We start from the raw sequence: 12,313 nt of genomic DNA, 5'->3' as shown, positions 1-12,313 counted from the left end.
GCCCTGCTCTTCCTTTAATCATTAACTCATAACAATGACGATAATTATCTGTGACAGTCTCTTGTTTATCTTTTTTGTGACGGGATTTTAGATCAGAGTGGTGCTGGAAAAGCACAGCAGGTCAGGCAGCATCCGAGGAGCAGGAAAATCGACGTTTCGGGCAAGAGCCCTTCATCAGGAATAGAGGCAGGAAGCCTCCAGGATGGAGAGATAAATGGGGGGGAGGGGGGGAGGAGAAGGTAGCAAGGACCCCTTGTCCTATGGAAGTTACTGATACAAGATGAATTATTATGCTGAATTGTCCCAACACATCTGCCAATGTTCTGAGAGTTTGGGGTTTGACAGGGGAGAGAGAGTTTTACTCTCTGACTTGTTCATGCTGTACATCTCCACGATTCCACATAAAATTCATCCCGAATATATTAAGTGTCAAATTGGTGACATATAGCACTTGAGATAATAACTGGGAATGGGGACAGTGCTATCCTTAGTTCTGTATTGATGGGCGATTGAGAGACTGTGCTGAGGTCATTGAACATGCAGAATCCATACTCTACACAAGAGCCACTGGAGAAACATCGACTCTTTATTGCATCACTAGCAACAAGTGTGAAAAAACTGACATTCCCTTCACTCCACCTACACAAACAAAGTCTCACTCAACAAGATGCGACGTGAAATGATCACATGCAATAGTTCAATAATACATTAGTTTCAGAGGTACAGTCAGCCTGGCAAATATTCCGTTAGTTACAAGCTACCAATCTTTACAGAACCTGTTAATATCAAGCATGAATGTCGATATACATCCTGAGCAGCCCTCATGTCTATTCAGTCTCAATGACGAGTCTGTCTTCATCGCTGCTGCTCTCCTCATTCTCCATTTGATGCCGAATGTTTGTCCTTTCCAGGGATTTGCCTCTTCTCTGGTTGTGTGAAAGTGCAGCAGTGGGAAGGTCCTGGGATCTACCAATTCCCTCGCACTGCTTCCCATCAATCCCCTGGAACTTCCTTTGCCCTAAGCAGGGTCCACTTTCAGAGTTGAGTGACCCACTAATAATTGAGGGCAGGGCATTAGACTTCCTGTGGGAAGGAGTTGGGAGACCTTTTTGTTGAGAGAGCTTCTGCTCGTTGAGCTCCATGGATTCCGAATATTTTCGATCCGAAGCAAGAACTCTGACGGGAGATTCAGTGCTGTCTTGGGCAGTGTTTCCCAGCCTGGCCAGAGTAAGATTGGTGCAACCCACGTTCTGCACAGCAAGTGTCTCTCTAAACTGACAAGCCTGGCCTTCAACAACACCACACCCAGATGCAGACACAAGTAGCTCCTGCATGTCTCCTGTGGAGTCAGCAGAAGCTATAGGGTTACTGGAGACACTGGAAATGGCAGGTTCACTGGAGATGGTAGGAATTGAGGAATCACTGGAGACACTGGGAATCACAGGTTCACTGGAGATGGTAGGAATTGAGGATTCACTGGAAATACTGGGAATCACTGGTTCACTGGAGATGGTAGGAATTGAGGAGTCGCTGGAGATACTGGGAATCACAGGTTCACTGGAGATGGTAGGAATTGAGGATTCACTGGAAATACTGGTAATCACTGGTTCACTGGAGATGGTAGGAATTGAGGATTCACTGGAAATACTGGGAATCACAGGTTCACTGGAGATGGTAGGAATTGAGGATTCACTAGAGACACTGGGATGTACAGGCTCACTGGAGATGGTAGAAATTGAGAATTCACTGGAGATACTGGGAATCACAGGTTCACTGGAGATGGTAGGAATTGAGGAGTGACTGGAGACACTGGTAATCGCACGGTTATTATGGACAGTGGGAATTGCAGGGTCTTGAGGGACACTGAGAATTGTGTGGTCACTTGAGAAAGTAGGAAGAGTGCACCCTGCAAATGGCCACTGAAGGATTATGGAAGAGAGTCCTGAAGGAAGGAGGAGAACATTAGGCTGTGCACTCTCTAAACCAGTCATCCCCACATCGTTTTGTCCTCCAATTTGCAGTTGGCAGCTGTAAGGAGCAGAGGAGCTCTGGGAATGAGCTGCAGGTAAGTGTAATAACTGAACCATTCCAATGTTGACTGAAGGCTGTATGTCTCCTGAACACAGAAGCACTGACTGTGAACAAAAAATACAACAGAAATATAAAGAACTTATCACAGTTTCAAGTTGTGCAATTGATAATATTGTGTTAGGCTTTTATAAAGTTTATTTCATTCTGTCTATTTCAGGGCTACTTTCCTTTCAAGCTCAGGCCTTGGCTATAAGGGCTTGAGGTTAAAATTAGCAATTATCCCACTAGAAGTCAGGCTCACCCACAAAACTAGGAATGCTCTCTGAGTGAACCCTTCATCTTTGGGACTTTATGCAGCTTACCTTTGTTTTTCTCACTTCCACAAGTTGTGGCCAACATTTACTGCCCATCCCTAAATGCAGGAGATCGAAGATGAAGAACAGCTTGAAACGTTTAGCTCATTCCAAGCAATTAGCTGAACTTTCGAGGTAAGCTTTCTCGCTGAGCTGGAAGCTTTGTTTTCAGATGATTTGTCACCATACAAGGTAACATCATCAGTGAAGTACTGATGGTACAGCCCGCTTTTTATTTATGTGTTTAGGTTTCCTTGGGTTGGTGATGTCATTCCCTGTTTTCTTGTCGGGGGTAGTAAATGGGGTCCAACTAAATGTGGTTTTTGATAGAGTTTTGGTTGGAATTCTCATACACATCTCTGTTTGGCTTGTTCTAGGGTGGATGTGTTGTTTCAGTCAAAGGGGTGTCCTTCCTCATCTGTTATGTAAAGATACTAATGAGACTGGGTCATGTCTTTTTGTGATTAGTTGATGTCCATGTATCCTGGTGGCTAGCTTTCTGCCTGTTTATCCAATGTAGTGTTTGTTACAGTTCTTGCAAGGTATTTTGTAAATGGCATTAGTTTTGCTTGCGGTCTATATAGAGTCTTTCAAGTTCATTACCTGTTGTTATAGTGTGTTGGTGGGTTTGTGGGCTACCATGATGCCAAGGGGTCTAAGTAGTTTGGCAGTCAATTCCAAGATGTAGTTGACGTAGGGGAGAGTGGCGAAGGTTTCTGGATGTGTTTTGTCTGCTTGTTGGGGTTTGTTGCTTAGAAATCAGTGGATTGTGTTCATTGGGTACCCGTTCTTTTTGAATACACTGTACAGGTGATTTTCTTCTCTCTTTCTGGTTCCTCTGTGCTGCAGTGTGTGGTGGCTCATTGAAATAATGTTCTAATGCAACTCCATTTGTGGGTGTTGGGGTGATTGCTTCTGTAGTTCAATATTTGGTCTGTATCTGCTATTTTCCTGTATACACTGGTTTGAAGTTCCCCATTGGCTGTTCACTTTGCTGTGACATCTAGGAATGGCAACTTCTTGTTGTTTTCCTCCTCTTTAGTGAATTTTATGCCAGTAAGGGTATTATTGATGGTCTTGAAGGTTTCCTCTAATTTGTTTCGTTCAGTGATGACAAAGGTCTCATCCATGTAGTGGACCCAAACGTTGGGTTGGATGGTTGGCAGAGCTGTTTGTTCAACTCTCTGCATTACTGCCTCTGCTAAGAACCCTGATATTGGAGATCCCATGGGTGTTCCATGGGTGTTCCATTGACAACAAGCAAAACTAATGTCATTTACAAAATATCTTGCAAAACTGTAACAAACACTACATTGGACAACCGGACAGAAAACTAACCACCAGGATACATGAACTTCAATTAGCCACAAAAAGACATGATCCACTGTCACTAGTAGTTTTACATACAGATGAGGAAGGACACCATTTTGACTGGGACAACACATCCATCCCAGGACAAGCCAAACAGAGACGTGTGTGAGAATTCGTAGAAGCATGGCACTCCAACCAGAACTCTACCAATAAACACATTGACTTGGATCACCACAGGAAATGACATCACCACAGGGAATGACATCACCACAGGAAATGACATTGCCAACCCAAGGAAACCTAAATACATAAATAAAAGGCGGGCTATATTACCAATGCTTTACCAGAGGCTCACTGAAGATGTTAGCTAGCATGGTGACGAAATGTCTGAAAATGGACCTTCCAGCTCAGCGAGCAAACCTACATCCACAACCTCAACCTGAGCTACAAATCTTCTCAAAGCTCATTGAGGTGAATTGTTTGGCACATGGCCACCAATAACAATATTTTTAAAGAAAGTAATTTTGGTAAAAATAAAACACCAACTACCACATACAAGTTAAAAATAGTTTAGTAATTTTTAAAAGTTGTTTTCAGTCTTTTAAAACTAGAGCTGGAATAATCCTCTGATCAATCCAGTTCCTCCGTACTAATTGTAAGAACTGAATCTTTTTATTTTCTGTAGTTTCAATGATGGACTGTATTGGGGAAAAGGACTGTTTGTCCAAGGATTATGGAAAAGATTTTTCAAAAGCAGTTTTTTCAAAAGCAAGTAACTTGATACTCATTGTAAATGCTGTATACAGAGCTGCCTGTTCAAACAGTGGGGGTGGATCCTACAGATAAACTGGTTAGGGATTGGAGAGGAGAGGATACAAAGATTTACCAGGTCGTTGCCTGTGCTGGATAATTATAGTTTTGAGGGGAAACCTAATTATGGGTTGTAACATTATGAGGGATCCAAATAAAATGAATGGGAAAATCTCATTCCCTCAGGTGGATGTTTATAAATAAAGATTCAAGGTACTGGTTAAAAAGCTTCAGTCTTAGACCCATCAAGTAAATCCTGTGCATTTCAAAATATCAAGTGCCTCACCTCCTCCTTTCTTCCAAACAATGAGTAAGCAGGAAGATGTAGAACCCATTCCCGGTCCTAACTGAGCTACCTACTGGTTAGTGCAGTAGCCTCATCACCACAGATATTAATTTATATCCGCAGCACGTGGTCACTACAGACATTGAGAGGAAGACTGATTAATAACTCCTGCAACACATTTGCTATTTTCCTTAGTACCTCTGATTCCATCTCATTCCTACTCCTTCCATCTATATTTGGTTACCTTCCCTAGTCTAACTTGTTTAAAACTCTCATACAAATAAGTTTGAATGGCCAATCCTGATAAAAAGAACACTTAACATGATTTGTGTTGGAATTTGTTCCGTTCCTGCATAACAGATTCAATGGGGATGAAGGAACATGAAGCACAGTGGAGTCGCATCAGCAATACAGAGTACACCGGGAGGTGGGGAACTCACTGTACATTCACAAACATACCCACCCTGGTCAAGTCCCTCAGGATTATTATTTATTCACAATAAGAGGAATAATGATCCTAGCCAGCAAGAACACTGAGGTCAAAGCCTCCCTGTATGCATATGTGGTAAGAGAAGTGAATGGGGATTGAGGAGTACAGGCTGAAGGACTCCTTCTTGTGCACTGAGAGAGCTTTTTAAACAGCCTGCCAAACATTGAAGGGAGGGGGAGGGCCTGGGGAGCTGGGAGAGGGGATGAGGAAGGGGGAGTAAATTATGAGCTATAGCCAGCTCAGTCAAAGTGCTGGCGCAAGTATGGTGAGGGGCTGAAAAGCTTTCATTCCAGTAAGTGACCAGAACACATGTTCAGATAGTGTCATTGGCATTGTTTATGTCACCTGAGAGGACAGCAGGGGCTGAACAGTACCTCTTCCACAGGAGCACTCCCTCAGTACTGCACTGGAATGTCATTCTTGAATATGATGTGGAGGAGCCGGTGTTGGACTGGGGTGGACAAAGTTAAAAATCACACAACACCATAAACCAATCTGACTCAAGACTGGGATACAGACAGACTCTAACCTCACACCTTTAATGCATTGTCTGGGCTGAGATGTCACCTTGTTTTTATAAAACCTTATCTCGAGAATGTGACTTAAAAGAAGTTCTGGGATTTACATATTAATGAACTGAAATCTGCAATACATTCTAAAAGATGAAAGACTTAACAGCAATCTAGGTTCGTTCAATATATCATTTCAGTTGCATGACACTGTAATATTTTGCTATAAGTCTTGTGTCTTATGGTCCTGCTCCACAGCTACCTGACGAAGGAGCAGCGCTCTGAAAGCTAGTGCTGACAAATAAACCTGTTGGACTATAACCTGGTGTTGTGTGATTTTTAGTCTTCAATATTGATGATTAAGCATGGAGTGACAGCTGGCTGCACTGTTCATAATCATCATCCCCTCTGTATGGACTCACCTCTGCCTGATGTGAAGGCGGACTCTGAAGAGCTTCTGTCTCTTTTAGAACGTGGTCTTTGATAGACTCGGTGGACCTTTGCTGTATTTCCATTTGCAGTGGCAATCCAGAGACAGCAGTTGAACACATCGAACTCCCAGATGATTGGCCGACAAGAATTGTCTCAGTTCCTAAGTGCAAAAGCTGCGCAGCTTTTGAATTTTCAACATGAGTAGCAGATGAGTTTTGGTCATCAGAGAAGGCATCACTGTTTGCTTGCTCTGGGACTGCAGCTACCGGCAAGACACAAACGCTGGTGCTGTGGGAGTTGGTGAGCTCATTCACACCACCCTTCACTATAGATAGCTTCTGGGGTTCAGATATTGCTGTGAATTTAGAAAGTGACCACACAGGAATCTGAGAGCAGAGTGATACAGTTGAATTCTCAGAGTCAGTCAGTGTCCAAGCAACTTTGGACGATTCGGAAAGGCTTGGGTTTTGTGATAGAACCAGTCGTGGGGAGATCATCGGACTTCTGCAGTCAGTGGGGCAAACTACAGCCTCTCCTGGTTGATAAAGGACAAGACGTCCAGTTGGGAAAGGGCTGGATTTTTTGATAAGGAACTGGGAGTGTAGGTCGACAGATTTAGGTGTACTGGAAGCCAGGGAGCATACTTGTGTCCATTTTAAGAGATGCTGTTTCCCGTTTAAACATTTTCTTTCACCTGAAGAGAAAAATGAAGTTCACAGGCAGCACTTAGCAAACTCACAGGGATGTGGAGCCGCATTAAGAATAAACTAACAAATCATAGGCTAGTACTGGCCAGTAGACAAAACCAAATCAAAAGATCACACACACTGATACAATCTGTTACAGGTTGACCCCACCTCTCACAGTTTGATCCCGTCCCTCACAGTCTGATCCCGGTTCCCAGAGTCTAACCACATCCCTCACAGTCTGACCCCCATCCTTCAGACTATAATACCATCTCTCATAAGTTTCATCTGTCCCTCACTGTCTGACACCATCTCTGATGTTCTGACACTGTCTCTCACTGTTGTCTGACCTGCCCCTTTCCAGTTTGACCAAGTCTATCTGTTTGACCCAGGCCCTCGTAGTCTGACCCAGTCCCTCATGGTCTGACCCAGTTCCTCAATGCTTAATCCACCCTCACAGACTGACAAAGTCTGTCCCCATCCCTCACAGTCTGTCCTAGTCTCTTATTGTCTGGTCCAGTCCCTCATGGTCTGCCCCAGTCTCTCACAGTCTGACCCTATCCTCCATCTAACCCATGCCCTACTGTCTGATCAAATCCTTCACAGTTTGATCTAACCTGCTGTAGTCTGGCCCAGTCATTCGCAGTCTGACATAGTCTGACACAGCCTCTCGAGTCTGGCATCGTTGTCCCAGTCATAGGGATCTACAACACAGAAGCAGGCCCTTCAGCCCATTATGCTGTGCAGGTCAAAAGCAAATACCTAACTATTCTAATCACATTTTCCAGCACTTGTCCCATAGCCTTGTATGCCTTGGCATCGCAAGTCCACATCTAAATATTTTTAAAATGTCATGAGGGTTTTTGCCCCTATTACCCTTACAGACAGCGAGACCCAGATTTCCATTCTCTGGGTGAAAAAAGGCTTTCCTCACATTTCCTCTAAACCTCTGTTTACCTCAAATCTTACCTGGCCAACCATCCCTCCATCAAGGGGAACCCTTTCTTCTTGTCTATCTGTCTATCTCTTGCCACTATCTATGCTGCTTATAATTGCATACATCTCAATCACATCCCCTCTTAATCTTCTCTGCTCTAAGGAAACCAACCCCAGTTTGTCCAATCTTGCTTTATAATTGAAATGCTCCCGTCAAGGCAATATCCTGGTAAGTCTCCTCTGCACGCTCTCCAATACTTTAGTTGTTAACCAGTGTTTATACAGCTCCAGCATAACCTCCCTGCTCTTAAACTCTATGCCTCAACTAATAAAGGCAACTATACCACATGCCTTCTTGACCTATTCTGAAACCTAAAGGGTCCAATGTACATGCACACTAAGCTCCCTGTGTCTTTGGTGCATTCCAAGGTTCCTAACATACACCGTGTATTCCCTTGTTTGTCCTGTCCAAATGTATCATGCCACATTTATCTGGATTGCATACCATTTGCCACTAATCAACTCATCTGACCAGCCCATCTATATCCCTCCATAATCTAAGGCCTTCCTCACAATATTTACCAGCTGACCAATTTTTGTACCATCTGTGAACTTACTGATCAACCTTTTACATTCTATGAAGTCTCAACCATTTATCTGAACCACAAAGAGCAAAAGTCTCAACAATGACCCCTATGGGACCCCAGGCAGAAAAACACACCTCAACAATCAACCAATGCTTCTTGCTTCTCAGCCAATTGTGGATCCAATTTGCCAAATTTCTTTGGATCCCATGGGATCTTACCTTTGCTATCAGTTTCCCATATGTGGCCTTGTCAAAACCCTTGTTGAAGTCCAAGTGGACTATGCTAAATGCATTACACTCATCTGCACACTTGGTCATCTCTTTGAAAAGTTCAAACAAATTAGTCAGACATGAAAACAACCGTGCTGACTGTTCTTGATTAATCCTTGCCTCTCAAAATGCAGATTAATCCTGTCTCTCAGATTTGCTTCAGATAGTTTCCTTACCACTGACTGTCTATCCCTTCCTCCCTTTTTGAATAATGGTATCACGTTGACTGTCCTCCAATCCTCCGGTACCTCTCCTGTGGCCAAAGAGGAATTGAATATTTTTGCAAGCGCTCTTTCTATTTCCTCCCTTGCCTCAGACAAGAACGTGGGATACATTTTATCTGGCTTTGGAGGTTTACCCCCTTTTAATTTTACCAGACCACACAGAATCTGCTCTCTGTCTTCTTGAATTTCTTTAATTGTATCAGACACCTTCTCCCCTCTCACTAGTGCTAACCATCCCAAAATATTCATCTTGAACCCCAACTCATCTTCTCACTCCATACACAAAATATCATTGTGCTCCTGAGTGGCCCCGACAGTTTCCCTTGTTATTATTTTACCTGTAAAACTTAGGTTTTTCCTTTAACTCTCCCTCAGTGTCAGCAAAACTAAACAACTGATCTTTGACTTGAGGAAGGAAGGAGGAGGACATGCCCCTACCTACATCAATGGAGTTGACGTGGAGACAGTCGAGAGCTTCAAGTTTCTAGGATTGACAATAACCAACACTCTGTCCTGGACAGAGCCCCTACTTCCTCAGGAGGTTTCGGGAATTCAGCATGTCCATAAGGACCCTCATCAACTTTTACAGATGCACCACAGAAAACATTCTATCTGGGTACGGCAAAGGGTCTCCAGGACCATAAGTTGTGAACACACCATCACGGAAGCTCACCTTCTCAAACAAATCTTCTCAGATACTTTGCTAACCTCCTAGTGATAGACTCCATCTACACTTCTTGCTGCCACAGAAAGGCTGCCAACATCATCAAAGACCCCTCCCATCCTGGTAGTACTCTCATCCATCCTCTTCCATTAGGCAGAAGATGCAGAAGCTTAAACACATGCACCAACAGGTTCAAGAACAGCTTCTTCCCTGCTGTTATCATACTGTTGAATGAACCTAATTTCAAACCTAATGTTCACCTTGTTTTTGTGCACATCCCATGCAGCCTTACTCTGTCGAAACACTCTATGATCCGAATGTCCTTGTTTGTTATGAGCTGCCTGTACTGCACACAAAGCAAAACTGTTCACTGTACTTAGGCACATGTGACAAAACTAAATCAAATCAAATATTCTACCTGTTAGTATCCTTTTGTATCCCCTCTTCGCTCTCCTAATCTCTCTTTTCAACTCTCTCTTGCACATTCTATATTCCTTCAAGGCTTCTGCTCTCATCTGACATAAACATCCTTTTTCTCTTGATATTCTTTAGTAAGGAATTGGAGTCCCTTGTGAAAGGGAAGAAGGCGGCATATGTAAAGATGAGGCGTGAAGGTTCAGTAGGGGCGATTGAGAGTTATAAGGTAGCCAGGAAGGAGCTAAAGAGGGAGCTAAGAGAAGCGAGAAGGGGACATGAAAAGTCTTTAGCTGGTAGGATTAGGGAAAACCCAAAGGCTTTCTATAGGTATGTCAAGAATAAAAGGATGACTAGGGTAGGTATCGGTCCAGTCAAGGATAGTAGTGGGAAGTTGTGTGTGGAGGCGGAGGAGATTGGAGAGACATTAAATCAGTACTTTTCATCAGTATTCACTCAGGAACAGGACACTGTTGCTGATGTGAATATGGAATCACAATTAATTAGAATGGATGCCCTGGAAATATGCAGGGAAGAGGTTTTGGGAATATTGGAAAGGATGAATATAGATAAGTCTCCTGGGCCTGATGGCATTTACCCCAGGATCCTATGGGAAGCTAGGGAGGAGATAGCAGAGCCATTGGCCTGGATTTTTATGTCGTCGTTGTCAACGGGAATAGTACCAGAGGACTGGAGGATAGCGAATGTGGTCCCATTGTTCAAGAAAGGGAGTAGGGATAGCCCGAGTAACTATAGGCCAGTGAGTCTGACTTCAGTGGTGGGCAAAGTCTTAGAGAGAATGGTAAGGGATAAGATTTATGAACATCTGGGTAGGAATAACGTGATCAGGGATAGCCAGCATGGTTTTGTGAAGGGCAGGTCGTGCCTCACAAACCTTATTGAGTTCTTTGAGAAGGTGACCAAGGAAGTGGATGAGGGTAAAGCAGTAGATGTTGTGTATATGGATTTTAGTAAGGCGTTCGATAAGGTTCCCCATGGTAGGCTAATGCTAAAACTTCGGAGGTATGGCATTGAGGATACATTAGAGGTTTGGATTAGGAATTGGCTGGCTGGAAGGAGACAGAGGGTAGTAGTTGATGGATTATGTTCATCTTGGAGCGCAGTTACTAGCGGTGTACCACAAGGATCTGTTTTGGGACCATTGCTTTTTGTTATCTTTATAAATGATCTAGAGGAAGGACTTGAAAGCTGGGTAAGCAAGTTTGCGGATGACACAAAAGTCGGTGGAGTTGTGGATAGTGAGGAAGGAAGTGGTAGGTTACAGCGGGATATAGATAAGTTGCAGAGCTGGGCGGAAATGTGGCAAATGGAATTCAATGTAGCTAAGTGCGAAGTCGTTCACTTTGGTAGGAATAACAAGATGATGGATTACTGGGCTAATGGTAGGCTACTTGGTAGTGTGGATGAGCAGAGGGATCTTGGTGTCCATGTACACAGATCTCTGAAAGTTGCCACCCAGGTAAATAGTGCTGTGAGGAAGGCATATGGAGTACTGGGCTTTATTGGCAGAGGAATTGAGTTCCGGAGTCCTGAGGTCATGTTGCAGTTGTATAAGACTCTGGTGCGGCCTCATCTGGAGTATTGTGTGCAGTTTTGGTCGCCATACTATAGGAAGGATGTGGAAGCTTTAGAACGAGTGCAGAGGAGGTTTACCAGGATGTTGCCTGGAATGGTAGGAAAATCTTATGAGGAAAGGCTGAGGCACTTGGGGCTGTTCTCATTGGAGAAGAGAAGGTTTAGGGGAGATCTGATAGAAGTGTATAAGATGATTAGGGGTTTAGATAGGGTAGATACTAAGAACCTTTTACAGCTAATGGAGTCAGGTGTTACTAGGGGACATAGCTTTAAATTAAGGGGTGGTAGGTATAGGACAGATGTTAGGGGTAGATTCTTCACACAGCGGGTTGTGAGTTCATGGAATGCCCTGCCCGTATCAGTGGTGAACTCTCCTTCTTTATGGGCATTTAAGCGGGCATTGGATAGGCATTTGGAAGTTATTGGGCTAGTATAGGTTAGGTAGGATTCGGTCGGCGCAACATCGAGGGCCGAAGGGCCTGTACTGCGCTGTATCCTTCTATGTTCTATGTTCTATCCAGGGGTTACAGTCACTCACAGTCTGTCCCAGTTCATCACAGTTGGATACAGAGCTTGAGGGAGTAGAAAGGTGTTTGAGGGATTGAGTTCAAGGTTTCGGTTAGTGCTTGTGGGGTCAGATACTGATTTTGAGCAGATAGATTCAGAGCTTGAGGTGGACAATGCAGAGTTGCAAGGGTCAGAAACAGAATTCAGA

The 12,313-nt window shown here is 43.8% G+C and overlaps 1 protein-coding gene across 1 annotated transcript; it reads right to left on the bottom strand.

Moving 5' to 3' along the window:
• Positions 1–568: 568 nt before the first annotated feature.
• On the bottom strand, positions 569–6,344 carry LOC132822686 (uncharacterized). The gene is made up of 2 exons (XM_060835936.1): positions 6,213–6,344; positions 569–2,135 (listed from the first exon to the last, which is right to left on the bottom strand). The coding sequence occupies exons 1-2, from the start codon at positions 6,339–6,341 to the stop codon at positions 828–830; spliced, it is 1,437 nt and encodes a 478-aa protein (XP_060691919.1). The 5' UTR covers positions 6,342–6,344; the 3' UTR covers positions 569–827.
• Positions 6,345–12,313: the final 5,969 nt, after the last annotated feature.

This window comes from Hemiscyllium ocellatum, chromosome 15 (genome assembly GCF_020745735.1).
Source record: "Hemiscyllium ocellatum isolate sHemOce1 chromosome 15, sHemOce1.pat.X.cur, whole genome shotgun sequence".
Classification (NCBI taxonomy): domain Eukaryota; kingdom Metazoa; phylum Chordata; class Chondrichthyes; order Orectolobiformes; family Hemiscylliidae; genus Hemiscyllium; species Hemiscyllium ocellatum.
This window is presented reverse-complemented; position numbering and strand designations above follow the sequence as displayed.

Coding starts and splice junctions, on each gene's coding strand:
- LOC132822686 (XM_060835936.1), bottom strand. CDS start 6,341: ATGTGTTCAACTGCTGTCTCTGGATTGCCACTGCAAATGGAAATACAG. Junction 2,136..6,212: donor CGCCTTCACATCAGGCAGAG/GTGAGTCCATAC, acceptor TTTTGTTCACAG/TCAGTGCTTCTGTGTTCAGG.